Source organism: Rhinopithecus bieti, unplaced genomic scaffold, assembly GCF_001698545.2.
Source record: "Rhinopithecus bieti isolate Rb0 unplaced genomic scaffold, ASM169854v2 scaffold_2205, whole genome shotgun sequence".
Taxonomy (NCBI): Eukaryota; Metazoa; Chordata; class Mammalia; order Primates; family Cercopithecidae; genus Rhinopithecus; species Rhinopithecus bieti.
The window spans coordinates 2,992,831-3,012,599 of NW_016803673.1; the positions used below are offsets into that span (position 1 = coordinate 2,992,831).

The 19,769-nt window shown below is 45.0% G+C and overlaps 1 protein-coding gene across 5 annotated transcripts in view; it reads left to right on the plus strand.

Annotated features, from left to right (window-relative positions):
* TSC1 (TSC complex subunit 1) overlaps nucleotides 1-18,565 on the plus strand; it is a 53,465-nt gene extending 34,900 nt beyond the window's left edge. For 3 of the 5 annotated variants that reach the window (XM_017849390.1, XM_017849380.1, XM_017849397.1), the window contains exons 9-23: nucleotides 1,283-1,458; nucleotides 2,162-2,277; nucleotides 2,617-2,728; nucleotides 3,033-3,154; nucleotides 6,608-6,677; nucleotides 7,148-7,252; nucleotides 7,844-8,402; nucleotides 9,470-9,513; nucleotides 10,076-10,242; nucleotides 11,079-11,261; nucleotides 12,482-12,592; nucleotides 13,338-13,460; nucleotides 16,838-17,025; nucleotides 17,103-17,264; nucleotides 17,699-18,565. In XM_017849390.1, coding sequence (XP_017704879.1) covers nucleotides 1,283-1,458; nucleotides 2,162-2,277; nucleotides 2,617-2,728; nucleotides 3,033-3,154; nucleotides 6,608-6,677; nucleotides 7,148-7,252; nucleotides 7,844-8,402; nucleotides 9,470-9,513; nucleotides 10,076-10,242; nucleotides 11,079-11,261; nucleotides 12,482-12,592; nucleotides 13,338-13,460; nucleotides 16,838-17,025; nucleotides 17,103-17,264; nucleotides 17,699-18,218 — 2,758 coding nt within the window. In that variant the 3' untranslated portion in view covers nucleotides 18,219-18,565. The remainder of the gene's footprint in view (nucleotides 1-1,282; nucleotides 1,459-2,161; nucleotides 2,278-2,616; nucleotides 2,729-3,032; nucleotides 3,155-6,607; nucleotides 6,678-7,147; nucleotides 7,253-7,843; nucleotides 8,403-9,469; nucleotides 9,514-10,075; nucleotides 10,243-11,078; nucleotides 11,262-12,481; nucleotides 12,593-13,337; nucleotides 13,461-16,837; nucleotides 17,026-17,102; nucleotides 17,265-17,698) is intronic. The other 2 variants (XM_017849406.1, XM_017849401.1) reach the window with 2 other exon arrangements.
* The last annotated feature ends 1,204 nt before the right edge of the window (nucleotides 18,566-19,769 follow it).

A 19,769-nucleotide genomic window follows, 5' to 3' on the forward strand; every position in this document is an offset into this window, starting at 1 on the left:
TGATGGCGGGCATCTGGAATCCCAGCTACTCGGGAGGCTGAGGGAGGAGAATTGCTTGAATCCAGAAGGTGGAGGTTGCAGTGAGTCGAGATCACGCCACTGCACTCCAGCCTGGGTGACAGAGCGAGACTCTGTCTCAAAAGAAAAAAAAAATCCTCATGGAAGACTGGCATGGTGGCTCACTTCTATATGTATGTCAAGACATACAACAGTGTTCAGCACAGCACAGCTTGTAATGGAAAGAAGAAAGGAAATAACCCAAAGTTCAGCCAAAGGAATATATTCTATAGAATAACTATTATTACACCCCCTGAAAAAGCATGCTTTTAGCAGATCGATGGTTGCAAGAAGTGGGGGAAGAGACTGACCACAAAGGGCACAAAGGAACTTTTGGGGTGATGGAAATGTTCTTCATTATGATCGGGACTTTTGTCAAAACTTAGCAAGATTGATTAATTTTATTGTAAGCAAATTATGCCATACTAACATTGATTTTAAAAATCATGCCTTCATCCGGGCACAGTGGCTTATGCCTGTAATCCCAGCACTTTGGGAGGCCAAGGTGGAAGGATCATTTGAGGCCAGTATTTTGAGACCAGCATGGGCAACAAAGTGAGACCCCATTTCCGTAAGAATATTAGCCAGGCCTGGTGGCATGTGCCTGTAGTCCCAGCTCCTTGGGAGGCTGTGGCAGGAGGATCCCTAAGCCTAGGAGTTGGAGGTAGCAGTGAGCCACAATCATGCCACCGTACTCCAGCCTGGGTAATAGAGTGAGACGCCATCTCAAAACAAAAAAAAAAAAAAGAAAAAATTATCATGGACTTTCTTTAGTTTGTCTTTTATACTCTTGTTTCTGGTCTAGGGATGGATTTGACACACCTGAGGCCTTGATAGGAGACCTTAAGTCAGCCTCAGCTGCTTGGCAGTTTTCAGGTCTCCCTATTTTTTGATGACCTTTGTTCCAAAGGGCATTTTTCCCTGCCTGCTACTCTGCTGCATAGCTTATGTTCCATTTTTCCATTTTGAGGCTACGCCTAGTGAGGAAATGTTTGTTTCAGATTAGCTTGTTAACTTGATATAACCATTTTAAACAGGGAAGGTATAGGATGGTAAAATGAATGGCTATTTCTTTATGTACTAGAATTGTTTCAGACTTGGGCTGGCATGGTCCTGCTTGTTCTCTGCTATCAGAGTTCCGTGGCTGGCACTGAGTTGACACTCTGAAGTATGTAATTTAACTCTGAAGTAGTTTGTATGTCTTGACTTGCGTTGCCTTTTACAGGTGGAAGAGATTAGAAACTCATGATGTTGTGATCGAGTGTGCCAAAATCTCTCTGGATCCCACAGAAGCCTCATATGAAGATGGCTATTCTGTGTCTCACCAAATCTCAGCCCGCTTTCCTCATCGTTCAGCCGATGTCACCACCAGCCCTTATGTTGACACACAGAATAGCTATGGTAAAAAGTGTCTTTGGTACTTATCTGTTTTGCAACTTTGTCTCTGGAAAACATTATTTGTCTTTGTTGACTTTCTTTTCTGGAGTAAGACTTAGTTCAGTTCCTAGGAATTTTTCCCAAAATATTTTAAATTTGCATATCCCTCCATTTTCTTCTAATTAATTTCTCCTTCAAGTTTAATGTAGATATCCTTGGTCTCCTACCTGATTGTATGCCAACAGAGTTGGTGACGTGTCTCCAACCCTTAACAAAGAAAATGGGTTCAAGTATTTGACTTCCAGACTCTACCTCATAAGGGAATCTTTGTGATTTTCAGACACTTAGAGTGAAACTCTGGTGGCTGTAGCAGTGACACAGTTGGAATGAGTCAGAACAATTTAGACTTGGATTCGTATAAAAATCTAGGCTTCATTTGTGGGTCGCACTCACAGAAGTTGTCATCCGTACTGTGCTTTTTCAAGTTTATCTTGAGGCTTAATGAGACATCAAACCTTATTGAACTTTATTTCAAAGGAGCATTGAAAGAAACTCTGAAATGTTACTTTGTCCCCAAGGATGTCAGTTAAGTCCCTCAGATTTTTTAGGTACAGAGAATTGAATATTATCAAATGGTCTAGAGGACCACCTTTTTTTTTTTTTTTAATTTAATCAGAATAATCTAAAACCACACACTAACCCCCTGTGTTCTTCCCTTCCATTTTAGGGTGTGCTACTTCTACCCCTTACTCCACGTCTCGGCTGATGTTGTTAAATACGCCAGGGCAGCTACCTCAGACTCTGAGTTCCCCATCGACACGGCTGATAACTGAACCACCACAAGTATGGTGTCAACTGGTGTGCCTGTTTTCTCCTCTGCTTTCTGGTGAAGCTGACCCTTTGGGTCAGATTTAGTATGTGGTTGGGAAAATTTCACACTGCTCGTTTCAGGAGTCACTTTTAAGGATCCATCATATTAGCAAAGAAAGTTACTGTTGCGTCTTAGATTCATCTTGAAGTCTTGATTTATAAAATGCAACTTGTTTCTTGATACACTTTTAATAAGATGCCTTTTTCTAGTTGAAAATGCTAAATTTAAGCTGAACACTGGCCATGGGTATAAACCTTGTGGATGACTTAGCATTCCTTTGCCACTGCTGATGTACTTTATTAACTTCCCAGGCTACTCTTTGGAGCCCATCTATGGTTTGTGGTATGACCACTCCTCCAACTTCTCCTGGAAATGTCCCACCTGATCTGTCACACCCTTACAGTAAAGTCTTTGGTACAACTGGTATGTATGTCTTAGGTTGGATTTGATTGGTTGGTTTTGGCCTGCCTTTAATGGCAGGAGGAGCTCTCTTTCAGATCTAAGGGACCACTTGCAGTTGTAAACTTGTTTTTGACATTGTTGCAAATCCCTGGGGCTTTCAGAATATGTAAAGTGAACCTAAAAAAAAAAGAGAGAGACTGATCTAGATCCCTAGAAAGTTAACTCTAGCAGCTTTATTTATAGTAATAGTTAGGCTGAAAAAAAATTGGCAGTTTTTCTAATAGTTGGGCTCAGTGTTCATATATGTTCTGCCCTTGTCTCTAAGCAGGTGGAAAAGGAACTCCTCTGGGAACCCCAGCAACCTCTCCTCCTCCAGCCCCACTCTGTCATTCGGATGACTACGTGCACATTTCACTCCCCCAGGCCACAGCCACACCCCCCAGGAAGGTGCGATCCAACTCATCTGCTATCCCTCTGCCCAAGGCACAGTGATTCGCTTGAAAGCCTCACTTTGAGAAGCCTAATTATGCCAGATAGAATTCTGACCTAAAATGCAATGGGTTTGAATCAGAATAATTGAAAATAGACTAACAAGCTGCTCTCAAGGTGTGATCTGCTGACCCCTGGGTGGTTCCAAAACTCTGCTTTGGAAGAACTCTTGTAGGGAATCCAGCAGGTCAAACCTACTTTCTTGAATTTTTTTTTTTTTTTGAGACAGGGTCTTGCTCTGTCGCCCAAGGTGGAGCGCAGTGGCACGATCATGGCTCACTGCAGCTTTGACCTCCCAGACTCATGCAATCCTCCTGCATCAGCCTCCCAAGTAGCTGGGACTACAGGCATGTGCCATGATGCCTGGCTAACTTTTTTTTTTTGGTAGAGGTGAGGTCTCACTATGTTGCCCAAGCTAGTCTTAAACTCCTGGGCTCAAAACGATCCTCCTACCTGGGCCTCCCAAAATCCTGGGATTACAGGTTTGAGTCACCACACCTAACCAATCCCACTTCATAACACTAAGCTGTCATTTGCCTTTCCCACTGGGTTGGCATCTGCACTGATGGCACAAATATGATGGGGGGTGAAATGGTGGCAACTTAGCCTGAATCAAGGCAGGCATTGAAGTGTCCTATCCTAGGAGGCCTTGTATTCTTCTCTGATATCTTCTCTCCATTAAAAACAATAAAAAAAAAAATTTAAAAAGTTGAGTGTTCTGTATTAAGCAGTAACCATTATTAATTTTATTAAATCTTAGCCCTTGAGAACATGTATGTGTAATATTCTTTGTAGCAAAATAGAAAATATGCATAAGGCACGTATACTGCGTATACAATTATTTGAACTGAGAGGTGAACTAGCTGTCTTTTTTCATGGAGTGCCAGTTTTATTCGAAAGAACAGCTGTCTTACAAACTGGTTATTCAGACTTGGGTATTTGGCAGGCAGTTTCTTAAATGATGAGCTGAGTATGTAACTTCAAGTTAAACAACTGACAGTATTTGTTGCCAACAATAAAATTCAACTCTTAGGTGGAAATTAGGATATTAAAAAACGTGTATATGCCACCATGAACTTGATAGCTGCCCCAAGACTTTTATGAAATTGAAAAGTCTTTGGAAGCTTAGTTAGTAATTTGAGTTTTTGATATTGTGTAATGAAGTGTTTCAACATTTGGAATATGTGAATAACTTGATGAGCCAATATTTTCAGAATATCCAATGTATGATGTTGCAGAATCATGCATAGGTAAAAAGCACATTCAAAGTACAAAGCAGGCTGGGCGCAGTGGCTTACACCTGTAATCCCAGCACTTTGGGAGATTGAAGCGGGTGGATCACTTGAGGTCAGGAGTTCAAGACCAGCCTGGCCTATGTGCTGAAACACCATCTCTACTAAATACAGACATTAGCTGGGTATGGTGGCAGGCACCTGTAATCCCAGCTACTCAGGAGACTGAGGCAGGAGAATCACTTGAACCGAGGAGGCAGAGGTTGCAGTGAGTCGAGATCACACCACTGCACTCCAGCCTGGGCAACAGAGCAAGACTCCATCACACACACACAAAAAAAGTACAAGGTAGACTAGTGGGTTTTAACACAGGAAAATCCCATTGATGTGGTTTCACATTTCACTTTGTAACTTTAAGAAACTACCACTTGTCAAATTTTGGTGTAATAACAAAGACGAGTATTTGAAAAGTCTGTCAACATATGTTTACTTTTTGCGGCTGGGCATGGTGACTTGCTCCTGTATCCAGCACTTCAGGAGTCCAAGGGAGGTAGATTGCTTCAAGACCAGCTTGGGCAACATGCAAAACCCCATCTCTACCAAAAAAAAAAAAAAAAAAGAAAGAAAAGAAAAAGCCAGGTGTGGTGGTGTACATCTGTAGTCCCAGCTACTTGGGGAGCTGATGGAGGATGACTTGAGCCCAGGAGGCAGAGATTGCAGTGAGCCATGATCATGCCACTGCATTCCAGCCCAGGTGACAGAGCCAGACCCTGTCTCAAAAATAAAAACAGCAACACATATGTTTACTTTTGTAATTACATATCTGTGGGGCCCCAGATTTTTCTTTATACACTTCAGTCAAAATAACATATTGTAACAGGTTGAATGTAGAGGTAGATAACAAGAATCCCCCTGCCTTTCATGAAGCCGTATATTAAAGAGATGGCAAAAATGTTCCACTCTTCTCATTAAATTTATTTTTATTTCGGGAAATATAGTTTTTTTTTTTTTGAGACTGAGTCTTGGTCTGTCGCCCAGGCTGGAGTGCAGTGGCCGGATCTCAGCTCACTTCAAGCTCCGCCTCCTGGGTTTACGCCATTCTCCTGCCTCAGCCTCCCGAGTAGCTGGGACTACAGGCGCCCGCCACCTCGCCCGGCTAGTTTTTTTGTATTTTTTAGTAGAGACGGGGTTTCACCGTGTTAGCCAGGATAGTCTTGATCTCCTGACCTCGTGATCCGCCCGTCTCGGCCTCCCAAAGTGCTGGGATTACAGGCTTGAGCCACCGCGCCCGGCCTAGTTTTTTTAATAATACGTAATTTACATTAGCTTGTAATGGGCTTGTTATTTTTAAGAGAATAAATTTTTAAAAATTTCTTAGTTTTCTAATATAATAATTATGCCTCATAAACAAAAGCTCTTGGGATTCTCCAATCTTCTTCTTATTATTATTATTTTTTGTGTGTGAGACAGGGTCTAACTCTGTCTCCCAGGTTGGAGTGTAGTGGCACAACTGCAGCTTACTGCAGCCTTGACCTCCCTGGCTCAGGTGGTCCTCCTACCTCAGCCTCCTGGGTAGTTGGGACTGCAAACACCAGTCACCAAGCCCGGCTAACTTTTTAATTTTTTGTAGCGATGGGGTTTTGCCATGTTCCCCAGGCTAGCCTCAAACTCCTGAGCTCAGGGGATCCACTGGCCTTGGCCTCCCAGAGTGCTGGGACTATAGGTGTGGGCCACCATGCCCAGTCTGCAGTCATATATTAAGACTATAAAGCAAGCTGCTGGGCATGGTTCTAGCACTTTGAGAGGCCGAGGCAGGCAGATCACCTGAGGTTGGGAGTTTGAGACCAGCCTGACCAACGTGGAGAAACCCCCTCTCTACTAAAAATACAAAAATTAGCCAGGTGTGGTGGCGCGTGCCTGTAATCCCAGCTACTAGGGAGGCTGAGGCAGGAGAATCGCTTGAACCCGGGAGGCAGAGGTTTCGGTGAGCCGAGATTGCGCCATTGCACTCCAGCCTGGCCAACAAGAGTGATATTCAGTCTCAAAAAAAAAAAAAAAAAAAGCATCCAAACAATTTGAGATTCACTGCATTGGACTGACCTTTAAACTACTTTACAATATGCTCGAGAACATGTACAACATTTTTTGCCTTGTGATACAAAGATACTTACCTTTTCAGGAAGAGAGAATGGATTCTGCAAGACCATGTCTACACAGACAACACCATCTTCTGAATGACAGAGGATCAGGTAAAATTTCTGCGTCACCATAGGCCTTGCTTGCCTCTTCTAATTGGGTTGTATGTGTTTAAGAAAAGAAAGTTAACTGGAAACACGGAAATTCTGAGATATCCAAACTACTGAGGCCTAAAGATAATGAAGCAAGTAGTGAATTCTAAAAGCTAAACTAATAATATCAAAAATAGTTTTTAAGCTATTGCAGTGAAGTACCTGTATTTTGACTTGGTTAAACTATATCTCTTTTCAGAGACATTAGGAACTGATAATTTTATTTGCTATGGGATTATTTTTGGTACTTTTAGTTATATTATTTTTAATATGTCAGTCTTTTGTAGTATCCCCAGGACAGAATCATGTCCAGCCTTCTCTGTTCAACAGGAAGAGTTATTACAGGCATATTCTGTACAGTGTAAGCAGTTTCACATTTGCAGGGATTACACTGTGTTTCTTTGACTTCAGTTGTCTTTGTTTCTCTTCAGAAGAGCCACCTGGCAGCAAAGGTTCTGTCACTCTAAGTGATCTTCCAGGGTTTTTAGGTGATCTGGCCTCTGAAGAAGATAGTATTGAAAAAGATAAAGAAGAAGGTAATGTATATGGGATTGCTGTGAGTTGATAAAACCTGACCCTCGCTTTGCTATGAATCTGGGATTTTGTGCCAATGCTCACAGGCTTGCTTGATTTTTCTTCTCTTGAGGTGACAAGATGGGTGGTTTAGTTTGGGACCTATGCCAGGTGAAGTGATGCCACTTTTTGTTTTGTTTTTTTTTTGAGACAGGGTCTTGCTCTGTCGCCCTGGCTGGAGTGCAGTGGCACGATCATGGCTCACTGCAGCCTTGACCTCCCAGGCTCAAGCAATCCGCCCACCTCAGCCTCCTGAGTAGCTGGGACCACAGGCATGCACCACCATGCTCAGCTGATTTTTATTGTACTTTTTGTAGAGATGGGATCTCCCTATGTCATCCAGGCTGGTCTCTAACCTGGGCTCAAGTGATCCTCCCACCTCAGCTTCCCAAAGTTCTGGCATTACAGGCGTAAACCACTATGTCCAGCCAGATGCCACTTTTTCTCCTCCCTTTCAGTGACACTGGCACGTGGCAGCATGCAACCCAAACTGCCTAGCCTTTCCCAGGTGGAATATCGACTGCCGTTTCTTTTGTTTCCTTTCTTCCTCTCAGCTGCAATATCTAGAGAACTTTCTGAGATCACCACAGCAGAGGCTGAGCCTGTGGTTCCTCGAGGAGGTTTTGACTCTCCCTTTTACCGAGAGAGTCTCCCAGGTTCTCAGCGGAAGACCCACTCGGCAGCCTCCAGTGCTCAGGGCGCCAGCGTGAACCCTGAGCCTTTACACTCCTCCCTGGACAAGCTTGGGCCTGACACACCAAAGCAAGCCTTTACTCCCATAGACCTGCCCTGCGGCGGTGCTGATGAAAGCCCTGCGGGAGACAGGGAATGCCAGACTTCTTTGGAGACCAGTATCCTCACTCCCAGTCCTTGTAAAATTCCACCCTCGACGAGAGTGGACTTTGGACGCGGGCAGCCTCCCCCGTACGATCATCTTTTTGAGGTGGCATTGCCAAAGACAGCCCACCATTTTGTCATCAGGAAGACTGAGGAGCTGTTAAAGAAAGCAAAAGGAAGCACAGAGGAAGATGGTGTGCCCTCTACCTCCCCAATGGAAGTGCTGGACAGACTGATACAGCAGGGAGCAGATGCGCACAGCAAGGAGCTGAACAAGTAAGGGACTGGGGCCCTCTCTTCTGTGTTAAATGGTCCATTTTATTGTGAAGTACAGAAAGTGTACGAGAGGAACAAGAATCATTCTTCACACTCCCACCCTGAGGCAGCTGGTTCTCTGCTGCTTGTCAGATGTCCTTCTAGGCTGTTGTGTCTTCATATATGTGACCATGTGTGACCTCTGTGCACCTAAAGTGGGACGATTCCTTAGCAGTCCACTTCAAAATGAGTCTTTTTATGTAGACCATTTTGTGCCTCTGTTCTATGAGGACACTCAAATGCTTTCATGTGTGCCCTCTGCAAGCTGTAGGCTGAAAACGAGGTTATGGTATTTCAAAGAATATAAGAATATTTGTCACAGTGTTTCCCTCTCTAGCTACAGATTATCATTATTTTCTATTTTGGTATAGTTCATTAGGTGGAGATAAAATCACCAGCATTTGATGCAAGTTCAGGTGGCTGACATCCCCTCCAGACCCGCTGAGGCACCCAAGTTTTCATAGAAAGGACTAGCTGAGAAACTGTTTCCCATCCTTCTTTTATTAGCTACTTTACAGGTGCTTGGGGAATATTTTTATTTTTCTTCTTATATACTATGCTATGGTGGAATTTGACAGGGATTATAATATTTAAACTCCCTCTTTTTAAATGAGATTTGGTATGATAGGCTCAGGTAAATTACCTACTTTTTCCTTAAATTTGAGTGACAGTATCTTCACAACAGAGTGTACTCCCAACAGACAGGGTTGAAAACGGCTCTCAGTGTGTTTGACCACTCAGTTTCTCTGGAGAGCTGGCCCCAGAAACGGAGGCCACGGTGTATGCAGTGGAGGTCAGCCTGTGGCCCTCTCTGCTCTGGAGACCAGGTCCTAGGCAGTGGGGCTGCCTCCCATTGTGTCCACTGTAGGCTTCTCTAACTCTCTGTGGCCCTGGAGTTTGAAACATTCTTATGCCATTGCAGATTTTGACCACAAAGAAGTGATCTAACTTTGCTGCAAATAAAAGTCCAGATAAGTCTTTTTCTTGGTAAGATCGGTAACTTTGTTACTCAAAAACTTTCTTCCTAGGTTGCCTTTACCCAGCAAGTCTGTCGACTGGACCCACTTTGGAGGTAAAGTTGTTACTTTAGCTCCAAATCCAGCCCACATGGTTCCTGCTTGCTTGTTGCCCTTTCTGTCCTTGAAGGAGGTGCCCTCTGGGAAACACATCTCCCCTTGGCTATTGCTCCAGCCAGGCTATCTGCTTGGCTAAAGGATCTCAAGTGTTGCCAAGTCAGCATTTCTTATTTTTGAAAAGTGGCAAGTACCATGCACTTGAGAGTAGAAGTGCAAAACTACAGACTTCCTGCCAGGCTTCCCTAGAGAAGACCAGAGTGAAGGAGAACACACAGTGAAGGAAGGGTCTTGAGAAACAGGGCGTCTGAAATGTGTGATCTAGATTTGTGGGGAAAGGAAAGCAGGCTCTCAAAAGAGTCATCCCACGTGATATGACCCTTTGCATTCCTTCACGAGGGAGACCTGCTGTTGCTGGGAGCCAAGTGGTCATTTGCAAAGAGAGTGGTGATTTGTTTCTTAAAGAATTGTATTTGTTAAGCTAACAACACATGGGAAGCAGACTTGATAGAATGATCTGTAAAAGGCATTTCTGCCACCCTCCCTCTGCTTTAAAATCAGGCTCTCCTCCTTCAGATGAGATCCGCACCCTCCGAGACCAGTTGCTTTTACTGCACAACCAGCTACTCTATGAGCGTTTTAAGAGGCAGCAGCATGCCCTCCGGAACAGGCGGCTCCTCCGCAAGGTGATCAAAGCAGCAGCTCTGGAGGAACATAATGCTGCCATGGTGAGGACTGGGGAGGGGACAGGTGGAGCTGGCTTTTTGTTTTGTTTTGGGTCAGCATGATAGCTTACAAAGCACAGCAGCTGAGGAGGTCAGAGTTCCCAGTCCTTCCCACTCCTTTGGGCAGGTCCCTCAAGATTAAGACGTGAATGGTGACGTCTCAGAATTCCCTCATAATTCTCAGAAACCGTGGGGACAAGTGATTTTGTGTGTGTATGTTTGCATGAAGGGTCAGAAAATGGTTTTATTTTTCCAAATGTAAAACCAGCTCTTGTAAAGCTATTTCATGGCACAAAACTGAAGTGTGTATTGTACAGTGGGTGTGAAGCCAATCAGACCTGGAGTTTGAATCTCGGCTCTACCAGTGTTACCTTAGAAAAGTAACTTGGCCTCTTAAAGCCTCTGTTAGCCATGCTATAAAATGGAAATAATAATAGCAGCAGCTGCTCTTTAAGTTGTAATGGTTAAAAGAAATGTCGGTAGCACTTGCTGAGTGCCCAGCACACTGCAGGCCTTCAGTAAATGCTCGTTTTAGTGAACTTAGTACCATGTGTGAGAGATTTTATTCCAGTGTTGGTAGGCGGACTTTTGAAAGTATTGGAAGCAAATTGATCCCTGAGAAGATTTCTTTAAGCAACTTAAAATCCATTTGCTTAATGTAAAATTTGGAAAACCTTGGCCTAAAGCCAAGTAAGACAGTAGTGAGAGCTCTAAGAGTTTGGGTCTCTAGTTACATTGTCAGGGTAGCTTGTGACTATTCAGATGACATGTTTGCAGTGTGTGTTAAATTGCCTGTGTTGGAAGACAGCTAAAATGATGACATTTCTGGTCTCTGCTAGAAAGATCAGTTGAAGTTACAAGAGAAAGACATCCAGATGTGGAAGGTTAGTCTGCAGAAAGAACAAGCTAGATACAGTCAGCTTCAGGAGCAGCGTGACACTATGGTGACCAAGCTCCACAGCCAGATCAGACAGCTGCAGCATGACCGAGAGGAATTCTACAACCAGAGCCAGGAATTACAGGTATAAACTGGAGCACCAGGCAAAGCCAACTGCGAGAATGCTGGAGAGCAGTGAGGAGGGAGGCAGCTGGTTTCCTTGGGTGTCCTCGACTTGTTCAGCTTCACTAAGCTGAATGCTTTCTCTCTGAAATCATGGCAGAGATTCTTCATGGCTGGTGAATCTTTTTTTTTTTTTTTTTTTTTTGAGATGGAGTCTCGCTCTGTCGCCCAGGCTGGAGTGCAGTGGCTGGATTTCAGCTCACTGCAAGCTCCGCCTCCCAGGTTCATGCCATTCTCCTGCCTCAGCCTCCCGAGTAGCTGGGACTACAGGCGCCCACCACCTCGCCCGGCTAGTTTTTTGTATTTTTTAGTAGAGATGGGGTTTCACTGTGTTAACCAGGATGGTCTCGATCTCCTGACCTCTTGATCCGCCTGTCTCGGCCTCCCAAAGTGCTGGGATTACAGGCTTGAGCCACCACGCCTGGCCATGGCAGGTGAATCTTACTTAGGGCAGAGGTTCCCCGACTTTCTTGGTTCATGTAGTAGCTCCCTTAGTGTCTCAGTCATTTTTTTTTTCTGCAGCCAAAAAGAAACACTTAACAGTTCTGCTCATTAAGTCGATCTGAATAACTTAGTGAGTATGAATGTCCTAAGAACTTAGTAGATGTTTAGAGATAATACACATAAATTAGAAAAAATAATAACTGCAATTACTAATGCCTCGTGTGCACCTATTGGGCACTGCATGGCATCTCAGACCTTGAAATCAGAGTGGACAGTGACACCCTCATTTCCTGTTTCACACTGGTTTTCCTTGTGGTGCTTTGTATCACTGCACCCATAAAAGCCCAGCTTCACAAAGACGTCATCCACAGACGCAGCATCATTTCCAGCCAGTTAGTAATTCACAGGGTGTCCAACAGATGGCGCTGCGTCTCCCTCAAAAATTTAAAATCTTTCCGCAGCCTCCCTGTGAGTTTGTTAGGTAGCTTCAGGGCTCTTTGGTACACAGCTTGGGAACTGAGGATCTAAGGTCTCTTTTTTTTTCTTTTGTTAAACAGTAAGGAACTCAGAAATCAACCATAACTTACTTTTTAAAACTAAGACATCAAATCCTGAGGGCCCAAGAAAGTAGAGCCGTTGAGCTAGGCATTCCCAGTCCTCTGTGGGCTGGTGGCCAGGTAGGCTGTGGTCTGGCCTGTCAGTGCTCCTCAAACTTCATGTCCACGTCTCTTTGGGTAGACGAAACTGGAGGACTGCAGGAACATGATTGCAGAGCTGCGGATAGAATTGAAGAAGGCCAACAACAAGGTGTGTCACACTGAGCTGCTGCTCAGTCAGGTTTCCCAAAAGGTAAGAAAAAATGAGGCAGACCTGAATCTGTTGAAACACCATTTGCTAACATTCTTCCTTCAGACAGGTTAAAGAAATATATTACTTGAGTGTCTGTGTCATGGGTTCCCAACAGGAAGTAGTTCTGCTGCCCCCATGTTCCCTGACATTTGGCAGTGTCTGGAGACATTTTAGGTTCATGTTTTTGGTGCTACTGGCATCTAGTAGGTTGGAGCCAGGGTGCTGCCAAATATCCTGCAATGCACAGGCAGCCCCCTGCAGCAAAGAAGTATCTGTCCTAAACCCTGGTCTATGTGTATCCCATGGAACTCTTTCTTCATACCTTGTTTATATAAGTGTCAAAAGTTTGTTCAGGTTTTTGAGCGTGCTTCCTCCTTCTTTGGGAATCACTGCACTTCATACATCATTTTGTCAAGAACGGTGAGTTTTCCCTAGGGCTTTATGCCACTGGGCCTTGGTGGTATACCTGTCCACCTTCTCCAGGTGATCTGTGGGTGGCCAGTTTTGATGGACTGCATTCGTGCTGTCCCCTTGGCAAAGCACAGTTCCGAAGTGCATTTCTATTTTTGTTGTCCTTGGGTGCCATCCTCCCCACCTGCCGTTATGTCAGGGACTGTAAACCCATGGGACTTGTTTATTTTGCTTTAACATTGAAATAGTGTGCTCCTAGCTGATTCCCTATTTAATGTCCATGTGCTAGTTTTATGTCGTCGGAGTTTTCACTTTGCTTATGTTTTTTGGCTAGCTCTCAAACAGTGAGTCGGTCCAGCAGCAGATGGAGTTCTTGAACAGGCAGCTGTTGGTTCTTGGGGAGGTCAACGAGCTATATTTGGAACAACTGCAGAACAAGCACTCAGATACCACAAAGGTATGCCAGGGCTCAGGGAGCCAGACCTCAGTGGGGAAAGCATTTCAGACCCAGACAGTATGTCTCCAGCATGTCATATAGAATGGCTTGATGACTTGTTTCCTAAAAGACGGAGTGGCAGTCCCACTTCCCCCTGGTCCAGATAGACAAGCACTTTCCAGCCACCGCGGGAGCTTGTTTCTCCTGTTGGGTTGCTTTGAAGTTAACTCGCACTGAAAGCACCTAATGGTAATTGGTACAGAGTAGGTGTAAAGTGTTTCCTTTCTCTTCCCTAGGCCCCCTTTCAAAGAGGGAGAGAAAAAAAGAAGGATGGGGGACCAATTCTGTTTAACATACCTCTCAGGACCGTGGGTATAGACTGGCGTACATACCCGTTTTTTTTTCCTTTTAATGTTGGATTTCTGCAGATGATAGTTCAGTCCTGGCAACAAGGCCAGCATTGGGATGATCTTACGTTAATTAGTGCCTCACCAGTGGTGTCGAGGCAGAAGTTTTAAGTCACTTTATAAATAGCCTCAGGTAATGTTAGTGAATGAGGTGGGAATTGAATTTTAATAGTAGCTGTTCAGTTGCTTCCTGTCACTAACTTCTCCATCACACATGGGCCTCCTTTTTAGGTTTCTTGGGCATGTGCTTTGTAAAGAGTCCTTTTCGCTGGATGTAGAGAGAAGTCTTAGAACTGGAGATAGTAATTTTCCTAATAGAGGTACTCTTTTTTTTCTTGGCTCCTCTCAGCTCTCACAGTCAGACTCCCTTTCTTAGAAGGATGTTAGATGTGGTACTTTCTCCAGAAAGCATCTATCACTTATTTTGGAGGTGTAATGACTTTGGGAACAGAAAGGGGGAGAAACAGATCCGCGGCACAAGAGAGCTCCTGAAAAAGCTGCTGAAACACGCCCATGCGATCTCCTGAGAGAAGCCTAGACGGGCGGCCTCCATGGAGCCTTTGTGCTCCTTGGGACCTCCAGTAGCCTCCTCTCCGTGGAGCCCTGTTTCCCAGTTCATTAAACAGGGGTGATGCAGCTGACTTGTGATAGTCAGGATGCCTTCAATTGTAGACAACAAAAACCAAACTAGGGCTGGGCACGGTGGCACATGCCTATAGTGCTATTTGGGAGGCTGAAATAGGATTGCTTGAACTCAGAAATTCTAGACCAAGCCTAGCAACATAGCAAGACTTCATCTCAAAAAAACAACAAAAACAAAAAACACTCACTGGCTTAACAGTGGAGAATTTTATTATTTCACTTGACAAGAGGTCGTGAGGTGGGTGAGTTCCAGGTTGATCAAGTTGGCCGTTCAGGGACAGCATTGAGGAGCCAGGCTCTTTCCATTCGTCTGCACTGCCTTGCTTATGCTGCAGGCCTGGTCCTCCAGCTAGCTGCACTCATGGTTGCCAGGTGTGTGCCATAGGCACAGATATGACAGGCAGACACAATAATGTCCCACAGAAGAGGAGAGCATTTCTTCCTATTCCTCAGCAAGAAAATCTTTCCCAGGCCAGGTGTGGTGGCTCACTCCTGTAATCCCAGCACTTTGGGAGGCAGATGTGGGTGGATCACGAGGTTAGGAGATCAAGATCATCCTGGCCAACATGATGAAACCCCGTCTCTACTAAAAATACAAAAAATTAGCCGGGTGTAGTGGCCCACACTTGTAGTCCCAGCTACTTGGGAGGCTGAGGCAGGGGAATCGCTTGACCCTGGAGGCGGAGGTTTCGGTGAGCCGAGATCATGCCACTGCACTTCAGCCTGGTCAACAGAGTGACACTCTGTCTCCAAAAAAAAAAAAAAAAAAAAAAAAAGAAAACCTTTCCCAGATGCTCCCACCATACTTATCTCCCCTGTTGGCCAGGCCTGTCCTGTGCCCATCCCTAGCCTAGTCATTGCCTCAACCCAGTCAGGATTTGCCCCCGAATCTGGAGCTAGGGTTGCTCTTGTTCCATCCAGAGGAGAAGGAAGAGTGAGTGGTGGGGAATCAGGTGGGAACAGTTGGTAGGGGTAGCTCTAAGGATTAGTGAGAGTGCATGGATGTTCCTGGCAGATGTTCCTGGTTCAGTGCTTTGCATGATTATCCATGAATAAGTCCTATTGTTTATGACAAAGTCCAGATAGATGTGTTCAGCTACCCTGTGCTGAAGTCTGGAGCCATTTAGCACAGCTGGAACAGCCACATTATCAGAGCCAGTTCTGAGTTTAAATCAGTTGCATTCTGTAACAAGGAAGCATTGGGCTCACCAGACAGCATCAAGACAGGGACGCCTTCGTGAAAGCTCATCTCCTTGCTGTTTATGGTTTATTATCTTTTTTAAAAAACAAATATATGGCAAATTTTATGTTTTGTACATTTTACCACAGTAAACATACACACACAAATGTAACACAGGCTTAAAAAAATATCCTTTCCGCCTTCTTTCTGAGCATTAATGTGTACTTGCTCTGGGTTTCAAGCTGTTCCAATCTGTCGGCTGCAGGCCATCTGCCTTAGCACGATCAACAAACCTGGTCAGGGCACCCAGTCTGCAGAGGCTGCTTTGCTTGAGCAGACCTGCTCCACTGGCATTCCATTCTGTAGCCCCACCTGTGCTATTGTCAGGAGGGGGAGAAAAGGAGAAAGAAAGCAAGTGGCCTGCAGTACCACTAGACTGAAATGATAGCTGGATACTGGCGGATTTTCACTTGGTGTTTTGGATACGTATATGTTCGCATAGTTGATTGTACTGTTCAGTCTTGTAGTCTGCTTTTTAACCTTGTTACTGATACCATATCATTTTTTAAAAAGACTTAGAAATATAGGATGTATTTTAATTTACTTAGCTGTTCCCCTGACATTAGACTTAAATGATTTTTCCAGGTTTTTGCTCTTATAAATATGCTGTGATGATTATTTTTGTGCAAAATCTCTATTTATGTTTCACATGATTTCCTTGGGGATCGATTTCAAGGAAGGGTTACTAGGATAATACTACCAGCTTACTAAAGTGCCTTCTCAGTCCTGCTTACATTGTCTTTTCTTTTTTTTTTTGAGACGGAGTCTCGCTGTGTCGTCCGGGCTGGAGTGCAGTGGCCCGATCTCAGCTCACTGCAAGCTCCGCCTCCTGGGTTCACGCCTCAGCCTCCGGAGTAGCTGGGACTACAGGCGCCCGCCACCTCGCCCGGCTAGTTTTTTTGTATTTTTTAGTAGAGACGGGGTTTCACCGTGTTAGCCAGGATGGTCTCGATCTCCTGACCTCGTGAGCCGCCCGTCTCAGCCTCCCAAAGTGCTGGGATTACAGGCTTGAGCCACCGCGCCCGGCCTCCATTGTCTTTTCAAAATGGATACAGCGTGTTTATTTTTTATAAGTACTAATTCTAGTCTTTTTTTTTTTTTTTTTTTAGGAAGTAGAAATGATGAAAGCTGCCTATCGGAAAGAGCTAGAAAAAAACAGAAGCCATGTTCTCCAGCAGACTCAGAGGCTTGACACTTCCCAAAAACGGATTTTGGAACTGGAATCTCACCTGGCCAAGAAAGACCACCTTCTTTTGGAACAGAAGAAATATTTAGAGGATGTCAAACTCCAGGCAAGGTAACTTTCATCAGGAAAGGCTTTTGTGTTTTTATTAAGTGGAACTTCCTATATTCTGGCTGGTCTGTATCTTTCAGAGGACAGCTACAGGCCGCAGAGAGCAGGTATGAGGCTCAGAAAAGGATAACCCAAGTGTTTGAATTGGAGATCTTAGATTTATATGGCAGGTTGGAGAAAGATGGCCTCCTGAAAAAACTTGAAGAAGAAAAAGCCGAAGCAGCTGAAGCAGCAGAAGAAAGGTAGGAACAAAGAACTGATTAACAACCTTGGGATTAAGCTGTCAATTACAGCATAAGGACTGTGTCACATGGTGTGGGAAGCAGTTATAGCTGATTAGACAGGGCTGCAGCGCTCAGCTCACTCCATTTCAGAGACCCACTCTGACGTTCCTTTCCTCCAAACGTCCAGTGATCTCTTCATGTTCCTTTTCCTGGCCTTGAGTGCCTCCATACAGCCACAGGAAGTGTTCACACTTAAGATTGCCACCTAGTATCCCTAGTTGTGACTTAGGTTTCTCTTGATGAGATCTCTTGCTTGAGTCCAGTATTATAAAACAGAGAGTGGGCTGGCAGAGTTCAGCATCAGTGTAAGTGAGTGTCAGTGTAATTCCACATCTTCCAAATGTGGACGCTCCAATCACCAGCTCCTTCTTTCCTCCCGGGCTTTCTTACAGGCTTGACTGTTGTAATGACGGGTGCTCAGATTCCATGGTAGGGCACAATGAAGAGGCATCTGGCCACAACGGTGAGACCAAGACCCCCAGGCCCAGCAGCACCCGGGGCAGTAGTGGAAGCAGAGGAGGTGGAGGCAGCAGCAGCAGCAGCAGCGAGCTTTCCACCCCGGAGAAACCCCCACACCAGAGGGCAGGCCCGTTCAGCAGTCGGTGGGAGACGACGACGGGAGAACCGTCTGCCAGCATCCCTACCACTGTGGGCTCACTTCCCAGTTCAAAAAGCTTCCTGGGTATGAAGGCCCGAGAGTTATTTCGTAATAAGAGCGAGAGTCAGTGTGATGAGGACGGCATGACCAGTAGCCTTTCTGAGAGCCTAAAGACAGAACTGAGCAAAGACTTGGGTGTGGAAGCCAAGATTCCCCTGAACCTAGATGGCCCGCACCCATCTCCCCCGAACCCGGACAGTGTTGGACAGCTACATATCATGGACTACAATGAGACTCATCATGAACACAGCTAAGGATGGTGGTCAATCAGTGTTAACTTGCATATTGTTGGCACAGAACAGGAGGTGTGAATGCACGTTTCAAAGCTTTCCTGTTTCCAGGGTCTGAGTGCAAGTTCATGTGTGGAAATGGGGCGGAGGTCCTTTGGACAGCTGACTGAATGCAGAACGGTTTTTGGATCTGGCATTGAAATGCCTCTTGACCTTCCCCTCCACCCGCCCTAACCCCTCTCATTTACCTCGCAGTGTGTTCTAATCCAAGGGCCAGTTGGTGTTCCTCAGTAGCTTTACTTTCTTCCTTTCCCCCCAGAATGGTTGCGTCCTTTGAACCTGTGCAATATGAGGCCAAATTTAATCTTTGAGTCTAACACACCACTTTCTGCTTTCCTGAAGCTCAGATTACTGGGTTGGCTCTCAGTTAGACCAGGTAGTTTGTTGCATTGCAGGTAAGTCTGGTTTTGTCCCTTCCAGGAGGACATAGCCTGCAAAGCTGGTTGTCTTCACTTGAAAGCCGTCACATGAGACTTTTCCACTGCTTTTTGATTCTGAAGTTCAGCATCTAAAGCAGCAGGTCTGGAAGAACAATGGTTTATTCACACTTACATTCTTTTGGCAGTTCTAATAAGCTTCCTAGAAAGTTCTGTGTAAACAGAAGCCTGTTTCAGAAATCTAGAGCTGGCACTGTGGAGACCATACACCCTTTGGGAAAGCTCTTGTCCCTTCTTCCCCCACTACCTCTTATTTATTTGGTGTTTGCTTGAATGTTGGTACTATTGTGACCACAGGCTGGTGTGTAGGTGGTAAAACCTGTTCTCCGTAGGAGGCAAGGAGCAGTCACTGGGAGAGGTTACCCGAGAAGCACTTGAGCATGAGGAACTGCACCTCCAGTCCATCTCAGCTTGCTGGGCCTTTTGTTAAACCTTCCTGTCTGCTGGCCTCCCTTTGTGTGCACATGCCTCTTGTTCATGTCAGCTTATTTGTGACAGTGCAGCAGAAAGGCTCTGAAGGTCCAAAGAGCTTCTGCAAAGTGTATGTGACCATCATTTCCCAGGCCGTTAGGGTTGCCTCACTGTAGCAGGTTCTAGGCCACCAGAAGGGGGGCAGCTTTTTCATACCAATTCCAACTTTCAGGGGCCGACTCTCCAGGGAGCGATGTCATCACATTCTCCATGTTAGTAATGACAGAGCAGTCTAAGCAGAGTCCGGGAGAATGTTGGCAAAAGCTGGCTGTGTATGCCCACTAGGCTGCCCCACATGCTCACGAGAGATGACACTAGTCAGAAAAGTGGCAGTGGCAGAGAATCCAAACTCAACAAGTGCTCCTGAAAGAAATGCTAGAAGCCTAAGAATTGTTGCCTCATGTTCCAGCTGAGGCAGGGGAGAGTTGGTAGGAAGGAGCCAGTGAACTTGGCTTTCCTGTTTCTATTCTTTCATTAAAAAGAATACAAGGATTCAGTCATAAAGAGGTAAAAAACTGTCATGGTACGAAATCTTAGTGCACACGGAGGCTTCGAGCACTAAAGAATAAAAGTCTTTTTTCTTTTTTTTTTTTTTTTTTTTTTTTTT